The following is a 27,500-nucleotide window of genomic DNA, read 5'->3' on the forward strand; positions in this document are numbered from 1 at the left end:
TGACAATCACAACAAAAAGAAAAACGTCCTGAATTTGAGCTAAAAATCTATTAAATTATCCTCAAACATCTGTCTCTGGGTCTAATTTGTCCCTTAATGATTTGAGCGTCTCAGATCTGGTTCAAAGCCGCAGATAAAGAGCGCATTGTTCGCGTTTGTATGGAGCTCCAGACTGAATAGGCCGAGCTGCTGCTGCCGCTGCTGCTGCTGGGATAATTGGGAGAAGCTAAAAGAGGATCCAAACACAGCGACGGTCTACGGAGCTCACAGGGTTTAGAGGAACAGGAGATCTTATTGAACTGACCCAAACGTTAGAAAGTGTATTGAAATCTCTCTCGATATGACACTAACTGATTTGTTTAGTAATAAGACAGGATAAAGAATTTGACCCGTTTACTTAAAAATACAAAACGTAACCTGGAGTTGGAGGTAGTGTTTCATACTTTTGAACATTCACAGATAGATTCACACATAATTTGGATTATTATAGCCAAAAGAACAACATTTCCATAGAAACAAGTAGGACAAGGCGCTCCCTCAGTCCAAATAAGAGTCAGGTTTGTGGAGATGCAAACCTGCTCGCAATAAGGACTTTTTTTTTTTTTTTTTTTAGTACAATAAACACGACCAAACTGAAGAAGAAAAAAACCTAAATAAAAACAATCGTCAGGGTTCCCGCTCTTTTTCACTGAGAAAATTTCAAAACATTTCCAAGATTTTTTCATGACTTAAAGTGAATTTTCCATGACTTTACGGCACCTACATGTGTAGAATCGATCAGATTTTTAAGGTCTTTCCACTCACCTTATGGTTTAATATTATAGTTTTTTAACATTCAAAATCCTGTCAGTGCATTTATTGACGTCTCTTTTAAACAAAAGGCTCAGACGTTCAGAAATAATCATAATAGTCTAATGAGAACTTAACAGAACGTTGTAGTTGAGTGAAAGAGACACTAAAACTAGAAACCTTTCCAAAACTTTCTGTGAATTTATTTTATTTTCTGTGAATGACTTTTCCAGGTCTGGAAAATTACATTTTAAATTTCCATGACTTTTCCAGGATTTCCATGACTGTGGGAACCCTGAGTCAGGTTTGTGGAGGTGCAAGCCCACTCACAGTAAGGATGCATTTTTTCAGTGCAATAAACACAACCAAAATAGTAGTAGTAATAATAGTAGTAGTAGTAGTAGTAGTAGTAGTAGTAGTAGTAGTAGTAGTAGTAGTATAGTAGTAGTAGTAGTAGTAGTAGTAGTAGTAGTAGTAGTAGTAGTAGTAGTAGTAGTAGTAGTAGTAGTAGTAGTAGTAGTAGTAGTAGTAGTAGTAGTAGTAGTAGTAGTAGTAGTAGTAGTAGTAGTAGTAGTAGTAGTAGTAGTAGTAGTAGTAGTAGTAGTAGTAGTAGTAGTAGTAGTAGTAGTAGTAGTAGTAGTAGTAGTAGTAGTAGTAGTAGTAGTAGTCTTAGTAGTAATAGTAGTCGTCATCGTCATTGTAGTAGTAGTAGCAGCAGTAGGAGTAGTAGTAGTAGTAGTAGTAGTAGTAGTAGTAGTAGTAGTAGTAGTAGTAGTAGTAGTAGTAGTAGTAGTAGTAGTAGTAGTAGTAGTAGTAGTAGTAGTAGTAGTAGTAGTAGTAGTAGTAGTAGTAGTAGTAGTAGTAGTAGTAGTAGTAGTAGTAGTAGTAGTAGTAGTAGTAGTAGTAGTAGTAGTAGTAGTAGTAGTAGTAGTAGTAGTAGTAGTAGTAGTAGTAGTAGTAGTAGTAGTAGTAGTAGTAGTAGTAGTAGTAGTAGTAGTATTAGTAGTAGTATAGCAGTAGTAGTCTTAGTAGTAATAGCAGTCGTCATTAGGAGTAGTAGTAGTAGTCAGTAGTAGTTAGTAGTAGTAGTAGAGTAGTAGTTAGTAGTAGTAGTCAGTAGTAGTAGTCGTAGTAGTAGTAGCAGTAGTCGTCATAGTAGTAGCAGTAGTAGTAGTAGTAGTATTCATATTTGTAGTAGCAGTAGTAGTAGTAGTTGTTGTAGTTGTCGTCATCATAGTTGTAGTATTTGTATTCGTAGTATTTGTAGTATTTGTAGTACCTGTTTGATGCAGAGCAGGCGGTCATTGGTCTGCTGGATGTGTCGGTCCATGGAGGCGAGAGAGTTCATGATGGCGCCCTCTACAGGCTGCAGCGCTCAGCCATCAAACCACAGAGCTGCACCTGAAACACCACACACACACACACAGGAAAATATTCACGTTTAGAAAATAAATAAAAAAACTCTAAATCTAAATGAGTTAAAACCACAACCGCCCTGGGGTAGACTGACGAGAACGAGACTGAAAACACTCACCCACACACCACGTTCACACCAGACAATGTGTGTCTTGCCTAAGGACACAACAACAACAACAGAGTCACCATAACAGCTCATCTTTAAAGTGTTATTAAAGCTCTTATGTTACGCAAAATTGACTCTTGTGAGCTTTAAAGGTTGTATGGAGGATTTTTTTTTTTTAGTTTCAAATTGTCATTGAAAGTTTAAAGTACCGTTACAGAGACGCAGCAGCCTTGTAATTATGATGACCGAAAAAAAAAAAAGAATGAAAATCTATCAACTGTGGACGTAGTGAGGCCAGATAAACATCAGCCAATAGAAAACGAGGCTCCCTGTTTATCTACTGGCTGTTAGGTTGTCAATCAAACTCCCTTCATTTTTTGTGTAACTGACTCACCGGCGCTCAGGGATTACGTGGTTTATGCAGCGGTTCTTAGAGGCTTTTTCAAGACTGTAGCTTCCTCGCAATTCGCACAAAGTTTGTCGCGACGGCGGACGAGAATCCACGACAAGTTCGCCGCAAAAGAAAGTCCGAAGGGTCTAAAAACTGACGCGTCGGTCGCTGAATTATTTCTAGGCAGGTCACTTCAACTGTAGTTCTGAACACGCACTGGATGTAAACAAACGTGATTTGTAGAGTAAAGAGGAGGAGGTGTTTCTACTGAGGAAGGTGGTGTCACACATGCACAACATTTGAAAAAGAAATGTCGCTGTATTTCACCTCCCTTAAAAAATCCTCTATACAACCTTTAAGTCGAATGAAAAAACAATCAAATGGGAAAACAATTTGTTATTTCATTTTTCCATTTCAGTGTCAAACAAAAAACAGATTTCGAGCTCTATTTCCGATATTTAATTTAAAGTTTATCTGAAATAACACCAATCAAAAAACAGTCTCGGTGGCAATTTTAATTTTGCTATTTTATTCTCTCTGGTTTATTTGCTCCGGAAGTTCTGCTGCTTCGTGAATTCAGTGTCGACCAGGGATCTAAAAGTAAAAACTATTTTTGTTATAGTTCTGTGACTGAACAAAGGAGAGTTTTTTTTTTTTCCCCCCAAGTATTTTTTTTATTAGTTCACAACATTATAACATGAATTAAAGCTCACAAGAGTTAATTTTGCACAATATTTACAACCTTTAAAGAAAACAAACTTGTAAACATGGATCTGTGGTTATAACAACAGAAAATGTCGGGGGAGGTTCAGGTAAGAAGCAGAGGTGGGACCAAGTCGTTGTGTTGCGAGTCTCAAGTCTTTGACCTCAAGTCCGAGTCAAATCCCAAGTCAAATACAGGCAAGTCCGAGTCGAGTCTCGAGTCACGGGTCCGTAAGTCCAAGTCAAGTCCAAGTCGTCTGCTTTGACAAAGGAGGGTTCATCGCTGCTTCCTGTTTCTCGTCATGGAGTTCGACAATGACTTTCTAAGACGAGAAAGTAAACGTAAAGAAGAAAACATGTTTGTCCACAAAATTGCAAAGATTTTTCAGATAAGTGCTTCTAGCAGCAGAACTTCTGGGTCAAATAAACCAGAGAGAATAAAATATCAAAATTATAATAGACACCGAGGTCCGTGTACCATTCGTTTGTTTTGAATTTCAATTACGAAAAACAATAAAATGGGAAAACAGTTCATTATTTCATTATTCCATTTTAACCAACAAAAACTCTATTTTCAATATTTAGTTTATTTCAAATAACACAAATTAAAAACGGTCTCGGTGCCTATTTTAAATGTGATATTTTATTCTCTCTGGTTTATTTATAGTTTTATGGTGTCAAGTGAACAAAGTTTATCGCCTCGTTACCTCCTCTTTCTGGTCATGGATTTCAACAACGACTTTCTAAGAGGCAAAACAAAAATAAAAAGACGATATGTTTGTCCACAAAAGTCCAACGAATTTTCAGGTAAATCCTTCTAGCAGCAGAACTTCCGGGGCAAATAAACCAAAGAGAATAAAATATCAAAATTAAATAAAATACGCATATTGGAAATAGATGACGAAAATCAGTTGTTTTGTTTGACACTAAAATGGAAAAATTAAATAACAGTTTTTCCATTTTATTGTTTTTCTTTAACTGAAATCCAAAAGAAGGAATGAGCTGTGTTTGAGTAATCCTTTATTATTAGTCTGTCTACATCTCCAAAGCTCAAAACGCTCTGTTCCACCTTGTGATGTCATGAAGCTGTAGTTTTCAAGTTAACACAATCACATTTTACCTTTTGTTTCGTAGAGATTTTCAATTTCACAGCTGAAATTATCCAAATGATTCCAGTGAAGGTGTGTGGTGCTTAAAAACACAGTGGAGCACTTCCTGTATCACCACATGACATCACAAGGTGGACCACCGTTTGAGCGAAGAAACTCAGCCTAAATATGCAGGGTTTGTCAGGTCAGAAAATAGCGTAATAATTCAATTTCCTTTAATAAATTTCTCGCAATTTACTCAACAAAACTGGGTAAATTTAACTCATAACAAAATTTTTACCATAAACTTATAAATTTAAATTAAAACAACTTAAAAAAAATAAAAAAGTACTAAAATAACCCTGCAGCTCTTCCTTTTTTTACCCTGTACTTCCATCTCCGTCCTGTAGGTGTCTCCCTTTCCCTTCTCTGAGCCTTTACGAGTGTTTTCTTCCATCTCCTCTGTGTCCTGCACCAGCCTGACCTTGTAGTATTGACTCCTCATGATACGCTACAGGGGTCAAAGGTCAAACGGAGACAAGGAGATGGGTGTTGTAGTCTTTTGCAGCCAATAAACCGATAGACCTCCCAGTGGAAAGATGTTACAGCAAAAACAAGAGAAATGCAACTGAGATGAGCTGGATTGGACATAAGAGATTATAAGTGTTATATCACGTTAAATACTCATATCGCCATAGCAACTAAATAGTAAAAATTGACAAAAACTACAGAGAAAAGCGTGAAAACAATAACAATAGATTTTTTTTTGCTTATTTATTTGAGCAGTTTTCATGATCCACATTTTTTTTTAACATAAATAATTGTCTAAACAGTGCCCGCAGTGGAATGTTTTATTTTTTACTAATTTTTTAAAAAATTCATTTTCAGCTTTATGTATTTTTTTTAATAACAATGTTTGCATCGCAATACCAAGCGATGGTAATATCAGGAAAAAGGAACACGAGAAGCTAGAGAAATACCAGGGGCTCAAGGAGAGCTGGAGAGAGCCTGGAAAGTAAAGGCATAGTGGTGCCTGTTTCGGACACTCGGGCTGTAACCCCCAAACTGGAAGAGTGCTACAACAGATACCGGGAAAAACAATGGACATCTCAGTCCAGAAAAGTGCAGTACTGGGAACAGCAAAGATACTGCGCAGAACTGTCAAGCTCCCAGGCCTCTGGTAACGACCCGACTGAATGAGGGTGAGAGACCAACCACCGTGGAAGGTGAGAAACACATTTTTATATATATATATATATATATATATATATATATAATATATATATATATATATATATATATATATATATATATATATATATATGTATAAAACATATATATATACACACTCATATAAAAATATAAAATGTATATATACATACATTATAAATAAATAAATAAAAGTTTTACAGAGTAATCTCAGTAAACTTCAGTGCCATTCATCAAATTAAGATTCCCTAAAACTTTTAAGAGGACCCCACACATCGGGAAGCAGGGTCGCCTCTCCACAGATCTGACCTGCAACATGGTTTGGTCTCCATGTAGATAGAAAGGTTTAATGCCATACTCTTGTGTAGTGTCATAGTACTTGAGACCGGTCTTGGTCTTGAGACAGTTTTTTTACAGTCTTGGTCTCGTCTCGAACTCAACCTTGTCTCGGTCTTGAAGGCACTTGGACTCGGTCTTGTCTCGGTCTTGAAGGCACTTGGACTCGGTCTTGTCTCAGTCTTGAAGGCACTTGGACTCAAGGTCTGACACTCGATGAGCGTGATCCTATTTCATTACGGCTGCTGCTGTCGGCAATAAACTTCTTACTGCGACATGTAGCTGAAGTTTTAATTTAATAAAACTTCACAAATGAATCTGTTTTTGTCACAACATGTGTTTGGTAAATGTGCAGAGGCTAAATACACTGCAAAACCAGGACGAGAATGTAACTCCAGTTAGGAACTTAAAAAATCAGGTTTAAAAATCCTACCCACTTTCTGCACAGTTTTGTGTAAAGTGTCAGTGGAAGTTCTCTTCAAGAAGTGTTTCTCAAACTGTGGGTGAGGGTCCAAAAAAGGAGCGCAGATTGTCAAAGTGCAGTACAGTTTTCTTGTCTTATTTTAGGTCTAAATGAACAAAAATCAGCCCAAATGGAGGAAAAAAAAAATATTTTAAATAAATTTAAATTTAAAATTTTATTTAGAATTTATTATTATCATTTCTTATGTATATTTCACTCTTTGTTATTATATTATATCGTGAAGTGTGAGCTACTGTGTTCTAACAAATTCTTTTGCGGATCAATAAAGTCTAAGTCTAAGTAAAACTTTCGAGAGAAAAGCAATAACAAAAGCATTTGATGGACTTCACCAGAAAAGTTACACAATGCACCTTTATCTGGTTGTGTTTTTCACATTTTTAAGATGGTAAAATCATGTACAGGCCTTTAATATATATACAGGTCTAATCCAGGTCTAGAACAGGTCAACAGGTCTGAAGGTCTGAACCAGGTCTAGAACAGGTCTAGAACAGGTCTAAACCAGGTCTAGAACAGAACAGGTCTGAACCAGGTCTAGAACAGGTCTAAACCAGCTCTAGAACAGGTCTAAACCAGGTCTAGAACAGGTCTGAACCAGGTCTAGAACAGGTCTAAACCAGGTCTAGAACAGGTCTAGAACAGGTCTAGAACAGGTCCAGGTCTAAACCAGCTCTAGAACAGGTCTAAACCAGGTCTAGAACAGGTCTGAACCAGGTCTAGAACAGGTCTGAACAGGTCTAGAACAGGTCTGAACCAGGTCTAGAACAGGTCTGAACCAGGTCTAGAACAGGTCTCCAGGTCTAGAACAGGTCTAATCCAGGTCTAGAACAGGTCTGAACCAGGTCTAGAACAGGTCTAATCCAGGTCTAGAACAGGTCTAAACCAGGTCTAGAACTGGTCTAAACCAGGTCTGAACCAGGTCTAGAACAGGTCTGAACCAGGTGAATCCAGGTCTAGAACAGGTCTGAACCAGGTCTAGAACAGGTCTAATCCAGGTCTAGAACAGGTCTGAACCAGGTCTAAACCAGGTCTAAGCTGGACTCAACTAAAGTTTTAAAATACCTTGACATGATTTTGGTGTGAATTATTTCCATCATAATCCCAAGAATTCAAGTAAAAAACATATTTCTTCATGTTGTCTGCGCTGAAATGAATCATGGGAAATGTAGTTCCGTATGTTTATTAGCTGTTCCTACTAAAGAACAATGCATTTAAACAAAGGAACTTATAATTCTAAAGTTAGTAAATAATCATGTGCAGGTCTTTAATATAATAAAAAACACAAAACTACTCCTTATATAGTTTGCATAGTGATTTAAATCTCCTTAGTTTCTGATTTCCTGGTGTAATTAGTCCCGTACACCGTCATCGTTTTCTCTTCTGTTCCGTTATAATCCGCGGAGGGAGGGTTTGTCGTTGGGTTTAAGTCGGAGTCAGCGTTTTTTCACTCGACCGTTCGCGGCGCACACGTTTAATCCAACCGACGTCCACGCGATCATCAGCTCTTTAACTCGTTTATCACGCAAATCCTTCACCTCCTCTCTGCTCCACGAGAAAATGATTTTAATAATTTCTGTCCGTGCTCACGACTCGCGGACTAATGAAGGGAAGAGGGAGGAAGAGAGGAAAGAGGAGAGAGAAAGGGCAGAGAGAAAGAGAGGAAGAGAGAGAGAGTGTGAGAAAACAGAAGAGAAAAAGGACATAGGAGAGAGGGAAGAGAGAGAAAATGAAAGAGAAAGAGAGAGGGAAAGAGAGAAAGTGTGTGTGTGTGAGAGATAGACAGAGAGAGAGAGAACAGAAGAGAAAGAGATAGGGAGAGAGGGGGAAGAGAAAGACAGAGGGGGAAAGAGAAACAGAGAGAAAGAGAGAGACAGACAGAGAGAGAGAAAGGGGGGTAGGGAGAGAGAGAAAAAAGAGATAAGGATGGAGGAGAGAGATGGGGAAAGAGAGGGAGGAAGGGAAAGAAAAAAAAAAGAAAGAAACAAAGACAGAGGGAAAGAGTGTGACAGAGAAAGACAGAGAGTGGGGGTAGGGAGAGAGAGAGAGAGCAGGGAGAGAGCAAAAGAGAGCGAGAGAACAGAGGAGAAAGGGGGTAAGGAGAGAGAGAAAAATGAGAGAGAGAGTGGTAAAGAGAGAGAGGGGAAAAGAGAAAGAGGGAAAGAGAGAAAATGTATGTGAGAAAGAAAGAGAAAACAGAGGAAAAAAGGGTAGGGAGAGAGAGAAAAAAAGAAAAGGGAGAGAGAGAGAGAAGAGAACAGAAGAGAAAGGGGAGTTAGGGAGAGAGAAGGGACAGAAAAGAGAGAAAACACAGAGGGAAAGAGAGAGAGTGTGTGTGAGAGAAAGGCAGAGAGAGAGAGCAGAGGAAAAAAGGGGGTAGGGAGAGAGAGAAGGGACAGAGGAGAGAGAAGGAGAGAGAGAGAGAGAGATGGAAAGAATAAAAGAGACAGAGAGAGAGAACAGAGGAGAAAAGGGGATAGGGAGAGAGAGACGGGGAGAGCGAGAGGGGTAAAGAGAAAGAAAGCGTGAAAGACAAACAGAGAGAACAGAGGGAGAAAGGGGGTAGGGAGAGAGAGAAATAAAGAAAAGGGAAAGAAGGAGAGAGAGTGGACAAAGGGAGGAGAGAGAGAGAGAGAGGGAGGAAGAGAGAGAGAAGGAAGAAAGGGATGAAGAAAAGATGAGAGTGACAAATGAGATAGAGGGAGCGAGAGATGAAGGGAAGGAGAAAAAGACGTGAGAGAGACGGGACGGGTGAGAGAGAGGGAAGAGGAGGAGAAGAAGGAGAAAGGAGGAAGAGAGAAAAGAACCGGAGATTGGGGTCAAAGAGGGGGAAGGGAGGAAAGGGAAAAGAGAAGAGAGAGAGAGGAGAGAGAGAAAGAGAAAGGACAGAGGAGAAAGTGAGCGAGAGAGAGAGAGAGTGATGGAGAGGAGAGAGAGGATCAGGGGTTGGGGGTTGAATTCCCCGGGGGCAGAGGCAGCAGATGAGTTTGTACCATCAACAGCAGCACGGAAGAGACGCCTGGATTCACCCGCAGCCAACCGACAAATTTCAGATTTTTCTTCCGCGCAAAATCCACAAATCTGAAAATTAGAATCACAGAGTCCAGCACGATTTGATATAAAACTCGAAATACGACTCACGATACGACGTTAGGAGCATTTTACAATATTTACATCGATACAAAAGCTCGTTTAAGCTCTTTTCAACTTGCACAGATCGTCATGGTGATACAAATTCAATTAAATCTTTATTAAGAACAAATAATATCTGGTTCATAGTGGTAAATATAAAAAAAAAAATAATAATAATAATAAATGTAATTAAACAGAGCTCCTCACAGGACTCACTAAAGTTTGAATGATTTGATTGTTTAGATTCATGTTGTGTTGTAGTCAAAAGCGAACTAATCAAGACCAAGACCAAGACCAGTCCGAGACCACAAGGTCCCGAGACCAGGACGAGACCAAGAACTCTGAAGGTCAAGACCGAGACAAGACCGAGAGATTTAAAGACTGAGAGATTTAAAGACCGAGAGATTTAAAGACTGAGAGAGACAAGATGAAGACCAAGGTCCATCAAGACTAAATCAAGACCATCTTTGCCATTATTGACATTTATTTGTATTTTAGAGTTATTTTGGCACATATATATGTCAATGTTTTTATAAATCTACTCGTCGAGTGTGAGACCTCGAGTCTGCCTTCAAGACTGAGACCAGACCGAGTCCAAGCGCTTTCAAGACCGAAACAAGACCGAGGCCAAGCGGCTTCGAAACCAAGACAAGATCGAGTCCAAACACGGTCGAGTTCGAGACGAGATCGAGTCCAAACGCAGTTGAGTTCAAGATAAGACAAAGTCCAAGCACCTTCAAGAGTGAGACAAGATCAAGTCCAAATGTGGTCAAATCTGAGACAAGACCAGGTTCAAGCAGTTTCAAGACAAAGACAAGACCGAGTCCAAGCGCCTTCAAGACCGAGACAAGACCGAGTCCAAGCGTCATCAAGACCGAGACAAGACCGAGTCCAAGCGTCATCAAGACCGAGACAAGACCGAGTCATCAAGACAAGCGAGTCATCAAGAAGTCCAAGCGTCATCAAGACCGAGACAAGACCGAGTCCAAGCGTCATCAAGACCGAGACAAGACCGAGTCCAAGCGTCATCAAGACCGAGACAAGACCGAGTCCAAGCGTCATCAAGACCGAGACAAGACCGAGTCCAAGCGTCATCAAGACCGAGACAAGACCGAGTCCAAGCGTCATCAAGACCGAGACAAGACCGAGTCCAAGCGTCATCAAGACCGAGACAAGACCGAGTCCAAGCGTCATCAAGACCGAGACAAGACCGAGTCCAAGCGTCATCAAGACCGAGACAAGACCGAGTCCAAGCGTCATCAAGACCGAGACAAGACCGAGTCCAAGCGTCATCAAGACCGAGACAAAACCGAGTCCAAACACGGTCAAGTCCAAGACTAGACCAGGTCCAAGCACTTTCAAGACCAAGACAAGACCGAGTCCAAGCACAGTCGAGTCAGAGACAAGACTGAGCCCAAACATGGTTGAGTTCAAGACGAGACTGAGTCGAAACACGGTCGAGTCCGAGACAAGACCAAGACCCTTAAAAAACAGTCTCTAAGTCGGTCTCGAGACCAAGACCGGTCTTGTACTAGAACTTTAGATTCACGGCTCTAAACATAAATGAATAAACACAACATCTGATCTTGACGACACAGAGTCTCACACAAACATTTCACTAAGGCTCAACAATTAAATACATTTTGATCGCGACCTCTCCACAGATCTGACTTGTAGCTTGGCCTCTTGTACGTTTAATGTCATTCTGTGAGAAAATCCTGGCAAAGTAATAACATCTCCACGGCAACAAGCAGAAGCCAGAAATGTTACACGGTACAACTTTAAAATCATTTGATAGTCTTTTGTTGTGTTTTCTACTTTATTTTTGTTGTGTTTTCTACTTTATTTACATATGTCTTTGTTATGTAAATCACGTAGTATTTGAATTTAAATGCATTGATTTATTTTTATTTAATTTATATTGACTTCTTTTCTTTTTTTGTTCTTTTCTTTTCACAAACAAATGAGAAAGAACCAAAAGTAGCTTGAAAAACCGACACAATTGCAACACTCTGACTCACTGTTACCTTTTTGTTTTTCTTCTCCTTCTTCTTTTTGTTGTAGGATATTTGTTCTAAACTAAAGAAAGTTAGAATTTAATCTCTGTTATTCCTTGTCAAATAAAAAAAACAAACATTTAAGACACTTGGTTTTGGTTTTGCAGTGGAGCGTTGGTAATGTAAGTCTCATGTTTGTGGATCAGTACGTTCGGTTTTATGTAATCTGTTCTATAAATAGCCGTGGATGAAGCCGGCATGTTCCGCTACAGGAGAGAGAAGGATGCACGCGCAGGACACGGGTAATTTAAATAAAACTATGAGCTTTTTAATACGATATTCACACAAACGAGTCGACAAAAAGTCATCAAAGTGACAAGTGTCGGCCCCGAGCGACGCACAACAGGAGGCTCCAAAACTGAAATAAATGAAGACGTTCTGGACGTTTTAATCGATATAAACAGACAATTCAGAAAAATGAAGTAAACGAGGACTAAAAGAGGAAGGAGGGACTAAACCAGGTCTAAACCAGGACTAAACCAGGACTAAACCAGGTCTAAACCAGGTCTAAACCAGGTCAAAACCAGTAACATCATAGAGATACTAAACCAAAAATGAAGTATAAATCACAAACTTAAAGCAGGACCAAACCAGATCTAGACCAAGACTAAATAGGGTCTTAACCAGGATTATACCTGGTCCACACCAGAACTAAACTAGGTCTAAACTAGCACTAAACCAGGACTAAACCAGGTCTAAACCAGGTTCAAATCAGGGTCAAACCAGTAATGTCGTAGCTTTACTAAACCAAAAAAAGTGAAGAAGTATAGACCTCAAACTAAAGCAGGACTAAACCAGATCTAGGCCAGGGTCTTAACCAGGATTACACCCAGTCCACACTAGGTCTAAACCAGGTCTAAATGAGGTCTAAACCAAGTTCAAACTAGGTTCAAACCAATAACGTCACAGCTATACTAAACCAAGAATACACAAACTAAAGCAGAACTAAACCAAATCTAAGCCAAGACTAACCAGGATTACACCTGGTCCACAACTGGATCACACAAAGCCAGGTCTAAACCAAGTCTAAACCAGGTCTAAACTAAATCTAAACTAGGACTAAACCAGGTCTAAACCAGGTTCAAACCAGTAATGTCACAGCTTTACTAAACCAAGACTGAAGTAGTAGAGACCACAAACTAAAGCAGGACTAAACTAGATATAAACCAAGACTACATAAGGTCTTAGCCAGGATTACATCCGATCCAAACCCAAACTAAACCAGGTCTAAACCAGGTTCAAGCCAGTAATGTCGTAGCTCTACTAAACCAAAAAAATGAAAAGGTATAGATCAAAAATTAAAGCAAAGGACTAATCCAGATCTAGACCAGGCAGGGTCCAAACCAGGATTACACCCAGTCCACACCAGGACTAAACCAGGTCTAAACCAGGTTCAAACCAGTAATGTTATAGCTTTACTCAACCAAGAATGAAGAATTATAGACCACAAACTAAAAAAGAACTAAACCAGATCTAAACCAAGACTAAACAAGGTCTTAACCAGGAGGGTCCATACCCAGTCCATACCCGGTCCACACCAAACCAGGTCTAAACCAGGTCTATTTGGTCATTTCATGGCTTTACTAAACCAGAAGTTAAGAGTACAAAGAGACTACAAGATTACAAACTAAAGCAGGACTAAACGAGATCTAGACCTGGACTAAATGGGGTCTTAACCTGGATTACACTTGGTCTACTACACCAGAACTAAACCAGGTCTAAACCAGGTCTAAACCAGGACTAAAGTGACGTAAGAGCTGACGATGTATCAAAATGTGTGTGTCTGTGGTATAGACAAAGGAATGTACTGCACACTGAGAGAGAGAAAGAAAAAAAGAGATGGAAGAAAGGAAAAGACAGGAGTGTGAGAGAGAGGGAGAAAGGGGGAAAGATGGAGAGAGAAGAAGAGAGAAGAAAAAAGAGAGATGGAGAGAAAAGAGGAGGTAGAGTGGAGATGGACACACACAGAGACAGAGCGAGTGTGGAAAAAGGTAAACAGGGATGGAGAAAAGACGAGGTTCAAAGATGAGACAGAGGGAGAGAGAGATGGAGGGAAGGAGAAAAAGAGGGGAAGAGGAGAGAGAGGGAAGGAGGGAGGAGGATGTAGAGAGAGAGAGAGAGAGAGAGAGAGAGAGAGAGAGAGAGAGAGAGAGGTAAATCAGTGAAAATGGAGTCTTTTGTGTTGGTGTAAAGTGCTGAAGCATCAGGAACAGAGTCCGCAGTGAGAGACTGCAGAGGTGTGAGGACATCACCTACAACAGCCAACACGCACAACAACACGCTCTGCACGGACACACACACACACACACACACACACACACACACACACACACAAACACAGATACACAAACACACACTCAAACATAAACAGGTAACAAACAAATCCATAAACATAAACACAAGCAGATACACAAACACAAACAAGTGCACAAACAAACACACACACACACACACACAAACACAGATACACAACACACACACAAACACACAGACACACACACACACACACACAAACACAGATACACAAACACACACACACAAACACAGATACACAAACACACACACACACACACACACACACAAACACACACACAAACACAACACACACACACAAACACAGATACACAAACACAAACACAACACAGATACACAATACACACCACACAAACACACACACACAACACATACACAAACACAGATACACAAACACAGATACACAAACACACACACAAACACAATACACAAACAAAACACAAACACAGACACACACAACACACACACACAACACACAGATACACAAACACAAACACAAACACAGAATACACAAACACACACACACAAAACAGATACACAAACACAGATACACACAGATACACAACACACACACACACAAACACACACAACAAACACAGATACAACAAACACAGATACACAAACACATAAACACAAACACACAGATACACAAACACACACACAAACAACACACACACACACACAAATGACACACAGAACAAACACAATACAAACACACACACACAAACACAGTACACACACACACACAAACACATACACACAACAACACACACAAACACAGTACACAACACACCACAAAACACAATACACAAACACAGATACACAAACACATTTGATACACAAACAACACACACAACACAGAACAAAACTTACACCACACTTTAAACACAGGATACACAACACAGATACACACACACACACACAAACACAGATACACAAACACACACACAAACACATTGACACAAAACACACACCACACAACACACACACACAAACACAGATACACAAACACCATCAAACACACCACACAGTACAACACAACGACACAACACAGTTACATCCCACAAGACACACCAGCACAAACACAGATACACAAACACACACTCAAAACAAACACAACTATCCAAACACAAGTAACACAGAAACACCATAATACACAACAATAGATAACCAAACAGAAACACAAACACACACACAACAAACACACACACACACATTACAAACACACACAACACAGATACACAAACACACACAAAACACAAACAACACACACAAACACACACACATACCACATACAAACACACACAACATACACACACACACAAACACATGACACAAACAACACAAACACACACACACACAAACACAGATACACAACACACACACACACACACACACACAACAACACACACACACACACACAACAACACACACAAACACACACACACACACACACAACTACACAACACCACAACACACAAACACACACACCACACACACACACACAAACACAGATACACACACACACACACACATACACAACACACACACATACACACACACAAACACACACACAAACACAGATACACAAACACACACTCAAACATACACACACACACACACACAAACACGTGACACACACACACAGACATACACACACACACACACACAAACACAGACACACACACAACACAAACAACACACACAGATACACAAACACACACTCAAACATAAACAGGTAAAAACAAATCCATGAAACATAAACACAAGCAGATACACAAACACAAAAAGTGCAAAATAAACACACACAAATAGATAAACAAACAGAAACACAAACACACCCATTTTTCCGATACAGATGGACCGTGTGTGCTCCTGATTGGCTAATCCACCTGTCAATCATGCTCATCTTCATCTAGTTTCTTCACATTATGAATATACACTGAAATGGAGAGTGTATTTGCCAAATTCACTTTTAAACTGATCACAACGTTCTAAAAGTGTCAGTGCAGCAGCTACAGTTGATTCAGACACAGTCGCTCAAACAAAACAACATGTAACTTGACGATTCCTGAGCAAATCAAAACACCGCTTTGCATCTCTATCTCTCCGTCGCTCTTCTCTCTCTCTCTCTCTCTCTCTCCAGCTCTTTTATTTTTCCTCTCTCAATCTGTCTCTCCACCTCTCCTTCCCCTCTCACCCTCTCTCTTTTCACTTCTATTCTTCCCTCCCCCTATGTCTCTCCCCATTCCTCTCTCTCTCTCTCTCTCTCTCTCCATTCCTCTCTCTCTCTGTCTGTCTCTCTCTCTGTCTCTCCGTCTCTTTTTCCATTCCTCTCTCTCTCTCTGTCTCTCTCTGTTCCTTCTCTCTGTCTGTCTTCTCTCTCTCTCTGTCTCTCTCTTCCTCTCTCTCTCTGTCTCTCTCCCTCTCTCTCTCTCCATCTCTCTCTCTCTCTCTCTCCTCTCTCTCTCCTCTCTTCTCTCTCCATCTCTCTCTCTCTCTCTCTGTCTCTCTCTCTTTCCATCTCTCTCTCTCTCTGTCTCTCTCTTCCCATCTCTCTCTCTCTCTCTCTCTCTCTCTGTCTCTCTCTCTCTTCTCTCTCTCATCTCCTCTCTCTCTCTCTCTCTCTGTCTCTCTCTCCCTATGTCTCTCCCCATTCCTCTTTCTCTCCATCTCTCTCTTCGTTCCTCTCTCTCACTCTGTCTCTCTCTCTGTCTGTCTTCTCTCTCTCTCCGTCTCTCTCCATTCCTCTCTCTCTCTCTCTCTCCTCTCTCTCCATTCTCTCTCTCTCTCTCTCTCTCTCTCTCTCTCTCTCTCTCCGTCTCTCTCCATTCTTCTCTCTCTCTCTGTCTCTCTCCCCTCCGTCTCTTCTCATTCCTCTCTCCTCCTCTCTCTCCGTCTCTCTCTGTCTCTCTCTTGTCTCTCTTTCCATTCCTCTCTCTCTCCATCTCTTTCCATTCCTCTCTCCCTCCGTCTCTCTCCGTTCCTCTCTGTCTCTCTCCGTTCTTCTCTCTCTCTCCCTCTGTCTCTCTGTTCCTCTCTCTCTGTCTCTTTTCACCTCTTTTGTTCACTCTCCCTCCCCTCCCTCCCCTCCCCCACTCTCTCTCCCCCTCCCTTTCTCTTTTCATCTCTCTCTTCTCCCTCCCTCGCTCTCTCTCGCTCCCTTCCTTCTTTTTTTTCTTTCTCTTTCGCTCCCCCTCCTCTCCCTCTGTCTTCATCTCTCTCTCCCTCCCTCTGTTTTCACCTCTCTCCGTCCGTCTCTCTCTCTCTTCTTTCCGGTCGTAGTGGGAGTTTGGGCTCAGTTGATCCGTGTCACGTTCGGATCGTCGTCGGGACAAAGACCCGGAGCTGAACCGGAGCCGCTCAGGATCAGCGTCGTGTTTTTGCAGAAGATCCTCGAGTCTTAGTTTGATGTTTGGACTCGTTCGGATCCGAGTGAGATTCCGTTTTTTTCCCCACAACAACATCTGACCGAGTTTATTTAAAGCTAAAGTCTGGATAAGCTCAGGTTTTGTTCCTCGATTTCTCATGTAAACGTTTTTTTTTTGGACTGAACGGGAACTGAACCAGGGCTATCCCAGGACTAAGTCAAGTCTGAGGTCTAAACCAGGACTAAAACAGGTCTAAAAGAGGACTAAACTACAACTAAACCTAAAACAGGACTAAACCAGGTCTCAGGACAAACAAAACCAGATCTAAACCAGGACTATACTAGATAAACCAAATTCAAACCAGAACTTAACCAGATTTGAATGAAGAGTAAACCAGATCTAAAATAGTACTAAACCAGGTCTAAACCAGGACTAAACCAGGATTAAACGGGACTAAAACGGAACTAAAACAGGACTAAACGAGGTCTAAACCAGGTCTAACACAGGACTAAAACAGGACTAAATCCAGGTCTAACATAGGACTAAACCAGGACTAAACCAGGTCTAAACCAGGACTAAACCAGGACTAAAACGGGACTAAAACAGGAATAAACGAGGCCTAAACCAGGTCTAACACAGGACTAAAACAGGACTAAAACCAGGTCTAACATAGGACTAAACCAGGACTAAACCAGGTTTAAAACATGACTAAACAAGTTTTAAACGAGGTATAAACTAGGTCTAAACCAGGACTAAACCAGGACTAAACCAGGTTTAAAACATGACTAAACAAGTTTTAAACAGGTATAAACTAGGTCTAAACCAGGACTAAACCAGGACTGAACCAGGTCTAACACAGAACTACACTAAGTCTCAGGTCTAAACCAGGACTAAACTAGGACTAAACCGGGTCTAAACCAGGTCTAACACAAGACTAAACCAAGACTATACAGGACTATACCAGATAAACCAAATTCAAACCAGGACTAAACCAGGTCTAAACCAGGACTAAGGCAGGATTAAACCAGATCTAAACCAGGTCTAACACTGGATTAAACCAGGTAAACCAAATTCAAACCAGGATTAAACCTGAACTAAACCAGGTCTCAGGAAAAAAACACGACTAAACCTGAGCAAAACAGGACTAAAAAAGGTCTAAACCAAGTCTAAAACAGGACAAAACAGGACTAAACCAGGTCTAAACCAGGACTATAACAGGTCCCATGACAAAACCAGGATTAAACCACTACTCAGAACAAAACCAGGTCTAAAACAGGACTAAACAAGAACCGAACCAGATCTTAAACATGAAAAAACAGGTCTAAAACAGGACAAAACCAGGACTACACTAGGTCTAAAACCAGGTCTAAACCAGGTCTAAACCAGGTCTAAAACCAGGACTAAAACCAGGTCTAACCAGGTCTAAAAACCAGGTCTAAAACCAGGTCTAAACCAGGTCTAAACCAGGTCTAAAACCAGGTCTAAACAGGAACAAAACCAGGACTACACCAGGTCTAAAACCAGGTCTAAACCAGGTCTAACCAGGTCTAAAACAGGACAAAACCAGGACTACACCAGGTCTAAAACCAGGTCTAAACCAGGTCTAAAACAGAACAAAACCAGGACTACACCAGGTCTAAAACCAGGTCTAAACCAGGTCTAAACCAGGTCTAAAACCAGGTCTAAACCAGGTCTAAAACAGAACAAAACCAGGACTACACCAGGTCTAAAACCAGGTCTAAACCAGGTCTAAAACAGAACAAAACCAGGACTAACACCAGGTCTAAACCAGGTCTAAACCAGGTCTTAAAACAGGAACAAAACCAGGACTAACCAGGTCTAAACCAGGTCTAAAACCAGGTCTAAAACAGAACAAAACCAGGTCTAAACCAGGTCTAAAACCAGGTCTAAACCAGGTCTAAACCAGGTCTAAAACAGAACAAAACCAGGTCTAAACCAGGTCTTAACCAGGACTAAACCAGGACTAAAACAGAACTAATTCAGGTCTAATCCAGGTCTCAGAACAAAACCAGGTCTAAAACCAGGTCTAAACCAGGTCTAAACCAGGTCTAAACCAGGTCTAAACCAGGTCAGAAGTGTATGTAAGGTAAATCTTGAGGTTGTGGGTGTTTTGAAGTCTCCGTCAGTCACCTGCACAGACCGCAGTCGCTCGGAGCAGAGGAGCAGAGTGTGTGTGGGGCGGGTTTGGGGTTTGGGGTTTTTGGAGGTTGCCATAACAAACAGTCCAATGGCACACTGTGGTTTAGATGAGCCTGATACGGACCAGATAATCAGATTTAAACTCTGAAACGGTCTTTTGTGACGCACTCTGGACTCCAAACAGATAAGACAGAGACCGGTCGCAAAAACAACTAAAATAAAAAGGTACCATATATGTTTCAAACTCAATTTAGACTCGATTCTAAATACAGATTCTGATACCACGATGATAATTTTTAAAAAAAACAACAACAAAAAAACACTTTCTTTAGACAATAGAAGGTGAAAAACAGCAATTTGTAAAGTTAAAGCAGCAAAATGGAATGAAGAAAGACACCAAGAAGCAAAAAAAGTTAATATCCTTATATCCTTAAACCATAAAAAAAAGAAACTAGAACTAAGAGAACTAAAAATGAGGTACTTTTTGATAAAATTCTAAACAAAAAAATGCTGTATATTTTGGTTGACATTTGCGACAGGTTTAAAACAAGGTTCCCAGTCTTTTTCACAAAATTTCAAAACTTTTCCATGACTTTTCCATGACCTAAAGTGAATTTTCCATGACTTTACGGCACCTGCATGTGTAAAATTGATCAGACTTTTATTCCTGTGGATCAATCCTGCCCATCGCCTTCGACTTTCACTATTTTTCAATTCCGTTGGGAGAGAAACAGTTTGAACAGAAGTTTGAGTCACACACATCCAGTGTTGGGGAGTAACAGATTACATGTACCAGAGTTAAGTAATCAGAGTACAAATTATGAGTAACTGTATTCAGTTACAGTTACTGTTTCAGTGAGTGGTAATTGGATTACAGTTACTTTGTTGAAAGTAAATGGATTACATGGAGGTATTTTCCTGTTTTTACATTTTGGGCTAAACCAGGATTAAAACCAGGATGAAAAACTAAGTCTAAACCAGGACTAAACCAGGTCTAAACCAGGACTAAACCAGATCTAAACCAGGACTAAGCCAGGTCTAAACCAGGACTAAACTAGGACTAAACCAGGTCTAAACCAGGACTAAACTAGGACTAAACCAGGTCTAAACCAGGACTAAACTAGGACTAAACCAGATCTAAACCAGGTATAAACCAGGACTGAACCAGGACTAAACCAGGACGAAACCAGATCTAAACCAGGACTAAACCAGGACTAAACCAGGTCTAAACCAGGACTAAACTATGACTAAACCAGATCTAAACCAGGTATAAACCAGGACTGAACCAGGACTAAACCAAGACTAAACCAGGTATAAACCAGGACTGAACCAGGACTAAACCAAGACTAAACCAGGTATAAACCAGGACTGAACCAGGACCAAACCAGGACTAAACCAGGTCTAAACCAGGACTAAACTAGGTCTAAACCAGGTATAAACCAGGTCTAAACCAGGACTAAACTAGGTCTAAACCAGGTCTAAACCAGGTCTAAACCAGGACTAAACTAGGTCTAAACCAGGTCTAAACTAGGTCTAAACCAGGATTAAACCAGGACTAAACCAGGACTAAACCATGCTGTGAGGACCATGTCTCCTCTTTTTCTATCAATAATATTTTTAATTTGGTTCAGTAAAGACTGGATTTTTTATCAGACAAAACATCTTATGTGAAGATTTCCTCGTCTTTGCTTCTCTACAGCAAATCAAGTAATCCAAAGTATTCAGATTACATTACTCACCTTAAGTAACTTTATGGATTCTGAAACAAACTACATTTGGTTGTGTAATCTGTAATCTGTAGGGGATTACATTTTAAAAGTCACCTTCCCAACACTGCACACATCTGATTCGATTTTGCATTTATGGAGTTCACAAACTTTCAAAGCCCGTTTCTCGAGCTGTTTTTCACTTTTAGAACATCCAACAACCAAACAATTACCATGTCGGACCCAAAACTAAAATATGACAATATCAGAACCAGAAACAAAAGCGAAAAGGTTCAAAAGACAGATCTGATTTGCAACTTGACCTGATGATGGTACCTTTCTGTCGCCAAGGAAACAGATAAGTTTAATGCCATATTGTGAAGCATTGTTAGACAAAACAGTCACATCTCCGCAGAAAAGTTACACAGTGAACCTTTAAATATCAACACAGGCTCACGTAAAACCAATTTTCTTTTAAGTGTCCAATAATATTTTCTTATAATCAATTAAATTTTAACCTAATTTACAGAATAAACAGAATTATTTTGCAGAGAAAGAGAGAGATAAAGAAAGAGAAGGAGCGACAGAGAGAGACTGACAGAGTGTGTAATTTTCCACTCTCTCTCTCTCTTTATGTCTTTCCCTCTCTCTTACTTGGTCTACCCCCCTTCTCTCTTACAACTTTCCTTTCTTTCCTCCTCTCTCTCTCTCTCTCTCTCTCTCTCTCTCTCTCTCTCTCTCTCTGTCTCTCTCTCCATCTTTGCCCCTCTCTTTCTCTGTCTCTCTCTCTCTCTCTCTCTCTCTCTCTCTGTCTCTCTCTCTCTCTGTCTCTCTCTCTCTGTCTCTCTCTCTGTCTCTCTCTCTGTCTCTCTCTCTCTCTGTCTCTCTCTCTGTCTCTCTCTCTGTCTCTCTCTCTCTGTCTCTCTCTCTCTCTCTCTGTCTCTCTCTCTCTGTCTCTCTCTCTCTCTCTCTCTCTCTGTCTCTCTCTCTCTCTGTCTCTCTCTGTCTCTCTTCTCTCTCTGTCTCTCTCTCTCTCTCTCTCTGTCTCTCTCTCTGTCTCTCTCTCTGTCTCTCTCTCTGTCTCTGTCTCTCTCTCTGTCTCTCTCTCTCTCTCTGTCTCTCTCTCTCTCTCTCTCTCTCTCTCTCTGTCTCTCTCTCTCTGTCTCTCTCTCTGTCTCTCTCTCCATCTTTGCCCTCTCTCTCTCTCTCTCTCTCTCTTTCTCTCTCTGCTCTCTCTCTCTCTCTGTCTCTCTCTCTGTCTCTCTCTCTCTCTCTCTCTGTCTCTCTCTCTGTCTCTCTCTCTCTCTCTCTCTGTCTCTCTCTCTCTCTCTGTCTCTCTCTCTCTCTCTCTCTCTCTCTCTCTCTGTCTCTCTCTCTGTCTCTCTCTCTCTGTCTCTCTCTCTCTCTCTCTCTCTCTCTCTCTCTGTCTCTCTCTCTCTCTCTCTCTGTCTCTCTCTCTCTCTCTCTCTCTCTCTCTCTCTCTCTGTCTCTCTCTCTCTCTCTGTCTCTCTCTCTCTCTCTGTCTCTCTCTCTCTGTCTCTCTCTCTCTCTCTCTCTCTCTCTCTCTCTGTCTCTCTCTCTCTCTCCCATCTCTTGCTCTCTCTCTCTTCTCTGTCTCTCTCTCTCTCTCTCTCTGTCTCTCTGTCTCTCTCTCTGTCTCTCTCTCTGTCTCTCTCTCTCTCTGTCTCTCTCTCTCTCTCTCTCTGTCTCTCTCTCTCTCTCTCATCTCTCTCTGTCTCTCTCTCTCTCTCTCTCTCTCTCTGTCTCTCTCTCTCTCTCTCTCTCTCTCTCTCTCTGTCTCTCTCTCTCTCTCTCTCTCTCTCTGTCTCTCTCTCTCTGTCTCTCTCTCTGTCTCTCTCTCTGTCTCTCTCTCTCTTCTCTCTCTCTGTCTCTCTCTCTCTCTCTCTGTCTCTCTCTCTGTCTCTCTCTCTCTGTCTCTCTCTCTCTGTCTCTCTCTCTGTCTCTCTCTCTGTTCTCTCTCTCTCTGTCTCTCTCTCTCTGTCTCTCTCTCTCTCTGTCTCTCTCTCTCTCTCTCTCTCTCTCTGTCTCTCTCTCTCTCTCTCCATTTTTGCTCCCCCCTCTCTCTCTCTTTCCCCGTCTTTGCCTCTCTCTCTATATATATCTAACTTTCCTCTCTCTCTCCATCTTTGCCCCCCTCTCTTTCTCTGTCTCTCTCTCTGTCTCTCTCTCTGTCTCTCTCTCCATCTTTGCCCTTCTCTCTTTCTCTCTCTCTCTCTCTCTCTCCATTTTTGCTCCCCTCTCTCTCTCTTTCACTTGAAAAGATCGACTTTGACAAAAGACGCAACAAACACGGCGATTTGATGCTCACTTTTTTCTGAGGATCTTTCCCAGTATGTGCTGCGCGACGACCGTAAGTCCGAAATTCAGGATGTGTGTATTATAATTGTGAAACTATTAAAAAAGCTGTGTTCACTTACCTACAGAGGTTAGAAGACTTGGCCCCAGTTTGTAGAAGCAGATCAAAGTAACGTCCCAGAATCAAACAATGAAAAACTGTGGAAAGAACAAAGATTTATTATTATCAATTATAATTTATGTATTTTTTATTACACATTTGACCATAATTTCAGTTTTCAATTTTTTTTTTACATCTCGTAATCAGCCATAATCGCAAAAATCCCAGAGCAAAAAACAATCTCTTGGCCAATATAAAGGTGCATTCTGTAAATTTTCTGGTAAACCACCTGCTTATCTTCAAGGAGACGTTATTGGTTTACTTGAAATGTTCCACGGAATGGCTTTAGACACAGCAAAGCTTGAATATATGAAATTACCGTATTTTTCGGACTATAAGTCGCACTTTTTTTCATGGTTTGGGTGTTTCCTGCGACTTACACTACAGATTTCTCTCTCTGTAATTCTCCCGCTTTCTCTCCTTCTCTTTCCACCCTCTTTGCTTTTCTCTCTGTCTTCTCTCTATCTCAACCTGAAAACAATCTGTCTGATTAACTGTTTCTTTCTCCCTCTTTCTCTCTCTCTGACTCTGATTTCTGTTCTGAGGCCTTTTTCTCTCTCTCAAAGTTTGTCGCGACGGCGGACGAGAATCCACGACCGGTTCGCGCGAAAGTCCGTTTTTGAGGTCGCTCCAAACTGAGGTGATTCTTGGAGATCTCTCGATCACAGACGACTTCTGACGAATTCGCTTGAACTTCTAGACAGGAAACTCAACAGTAATCCTGCTCCCTTAAAAAAATCCTCCATACAACCTTGAACATATATTAACATGTTCACAGTGAAGCGTCGAGAGGTTCTAGTCTTGTGTGTGAGTATCTGCTGCTCCTGTTCCTCCTGTACCACTGTCACTTGGCTCTACTGCGCATGTCTCCTGCAGAAAGAGCCTCTGTCGTGTCTGTATCATGTCAGTCGATCGCACCGTTACTTCGACTTCTACTACAAATTGAAACAAACTTATAAAGACACTGAGAAGGCTGAACACAAATGCCCCCAAAAAGAAACTCGGACTTCGCAGATTACAAACTGCAAGTAGAGAAATCTGCAGCTGAAAACGGTAATCGAGCAGCAGAAAGAAAGTTTGGAGTGAGAGAGAAACTTGGGACGACCATGAAACTTTCCTGAAGTCACTGGATGGATGGACAAAGCCTGGACTTCAGCGACACCGAAACCATCCTGTCGGGATTCAGAAAGACCCGAATAATTCTAACTGGAACTGATGCTGAGTCTGACGACAGCGACACAGAAGAGGAAGCGGCGCTCTGTTTACCTCCGGAGGTCGAGGAGTTGCTCAGAAGTGACACCGAGGATGAAGAATTGAATGGATTTAGTGATTTGGAGTGAGATGGAGAGTTTGTTAAACTTGTTCTGTTCTGTTGTTTATGTTATAGTTTATCTGAAGAACTGTTCATATGTGACGTTAACAGTCTGTTGTTCTCTCTTCTATTGTTTTTACTAGAACTTCACTTTTAAAATGAAATGTCGGTTCCTGATCTCTGATTTTATAAAATATATTTCCCCCCAAAAGTGCAACTTATAGTCCAGAGCAACATATAGTCAGAAAAATTATGTTACAGTTATTTTTATTGGCCCCAAAATACTTTAAAATGATCTATTCCTATTATGAGGACGGCCGCCTCTCCACAGATCTGATTTGCAACTTGACCTGATGATGGTACCTTTCTGTCGCCAAGGAAACAGATAAGTTTAATGCCATATTGTGAAGCATTTTAGACAAAACAGTCACATCTCCGCAGAAAAGTTACACAGTGAACCTTTAAATATCAACACAGGCTCACGTAAAACCAATTTTCTTTTAAGTGTCCAATAATATTTTCTTATAATCAATTAAATTTTAACCTGATTTATAGAATAAACAGAATTATTTTGCAGAGAAAGAGAGAGATAAAGAAAGAGAAGGAGCGACAGAGAGAGACTGACAGAGTGTGTAATTTTCCACTCTCTCTCTCTCTTTATGTCTTTCCCTCTCTCTTACTTGGTCTACCCCCCTTCTCTCTTACAACTTTCCTTTCTATCCTTTCTTTCTCTCTCTCTCTCTCTCTGTCTCTCTCTCCATCTTTCCCCCTCTTTCTCTGTCTCTCTCTCTCTGTCTCTCTCTCTCTCTCTCTGTCTCTCTCTCCATCTTTGCTCTCTCTCTCTCTCTCTCCATTTTTGCTCCCCCCTCTCTCTCTCTTTCCCCGTCTTTGTCTCTCTCTCTCTCTATCTAAATTTCCTCTCTCTCTCCATCTTTGCCCTCTCTCTCTCTCTCTCTCTCTCTCCATCTTTGCCTCTCTCTCTCTCTCTCTCTCTCTCTTCTCTCTCTCTCTCTCTCTCTCTCTCTCTCCATCTTTGCTCTCTCTCTCTCTTTCCCCGTCTTTGCCTCTCTCTATATATATCTAACTTTCCTCTCTCTCCATCTTTGCTCCCCTCTCTTTCTCTGTTTCTCTCTGTCTCTCTCTCTCTCTCTCTCTCTCTCTCTCTCCATCTTTGCTCCTCTCTCTCTCTCTTTCCCCGTCTTTGCCTCTCTCTCTCTATCTAACTTTCCTCTCTGTCTCCATCTTTGCCCCCCTCTCTTTCTCTGTTTCTCTCTCTCTCTCTTGCCTCTCTCTCTCTCTCTCTCTCTCTCTCTCTCTCTCTCTCTCTCTCTCTCTCTCTCTCCATTTTTGCTCCCCCCCCTCTCTCTCTTTCCCCGTCTTTGCCTCTCTCTCTATCTATCTAACTTTCCTCTCTGTCTCCATCTTTGCCCCCCTCTCTTTCTTTCTTTCTTTCTTTCTTCCTTTCTGTCTCTCTCTCTCTCTCTGAGGGAAAGAGAATGAAATAGAGGGAAATTAAGAAAAGGAGAGAGACAAAGAGCTTCAGAGAGAGTAGAAAGAAAGCGAGAAAGAGAAATGAAAAGAGAAGAAAAGATAAAGAGAAGGAGAGAAAGAGGGATGGATGGAGGGATGGAGGGAGGGATGGGCGTGTGTGGTGCATTTGAACCTCTCCAAGGAAAAGTCTGATGTGTTTTTTTTTTTCAATCAGAGTGAATAATTGTATTGAAACAGATTTGATCCATTTGAGTCTAGACGTCTGGACTCCACCGGTTTCTGCCGCTTTAAACCGAGCTGCACTTTTTAAAAAAACTTCTTCTCTTATAAAAGGTGAACTACGTAACTTTTAAGGTTCTAAAGTTTTTACATATTTATTCATTCATTCATATTTATTATTAATTTATTCATTTACAGGTTTTATAGCTCAAAAATACCTCGTAAAACACATAATAATAGTTTGATTTTTGTACGTTTTGTGCTGTCCTGGAAGGGTCCCGCGTGCCGGAATGTTCCACAGGGTGACATTAAACACATCTATCGCCACGGAGACCCAGCGCGCGATGCCACCAGGCCAAGCTACGGGTCAGATCTCTGGAGGAGCGAGCCCGCTCACGGTAGAAGAATGCAGGTTTCTAAATGCATTAAAACACCTTCAACTTGAGTAAACACAGGACAGATAAGTCTAAAGCTACACTGTGGAACATTCCAGGCAAAGCAATAACAACAAAACATATTTCGCGCATTATATCGCCGCTAATAATACAAACATTTTTAACAAACTCTACTCGTGACAATTTAAAGGTTGTATGGAGGATTTTTTTTGTTTCAAGTTGTCAATGATAGATTATAGATGCAGTAGCCTTGTAATTATGATGACCAAAAAAAAGAGAATAAAAATTCATCAACTCTGGACGTGGTGGGGCTAAACATTTGCCAATAGATAACGACACTGCCTCGTTATCTG

General features: G+C 41.0%; 1 protein-coding gene across 1 annotated transcript in view; it reads right to left on the reverse strand.

Annotated features, from left to right (window-relative positions):
• Window positions 1–27,500, reverse strand: part of LOC110171221 (zinc finger MIZ domain-containing protein 1-like) — a 234,832-nt gene that overhangs the window by 82,506 nt on the left and 124,826 nt on the right. The window contains 2 exon segments of the mRNA XM_055150416.1: window positions 2,069–2,190; window positions 23,693–23,768. Coding sequence (XP_055006391.1) covers window positions 2,069–2,137 — 69 coding nt within the window. The 5' untranslated portion in view covers window positions 2,138–2,190; window positions 23,693–23,768.

The sequence above is a fragment of the Boleophthalmus pectinirostris genome, unplaced genomic scaffold, assembly GCF_026225935.1.
Source record: "Boleophthalmus pectinirostris isolate CB_2022bp ecotype Guang Dong unplaced genomic scaffold, ASM2622593v1 HiC_scaffold_14, whole genome shotgun sequence".
Lineage (NCBI taxonomy): Eukaryota > Metazoa > Chordata > Actinopteri > Gobiiformes > Gobiidae > Boleophthalmus > Boleophthalmus pectinirostris.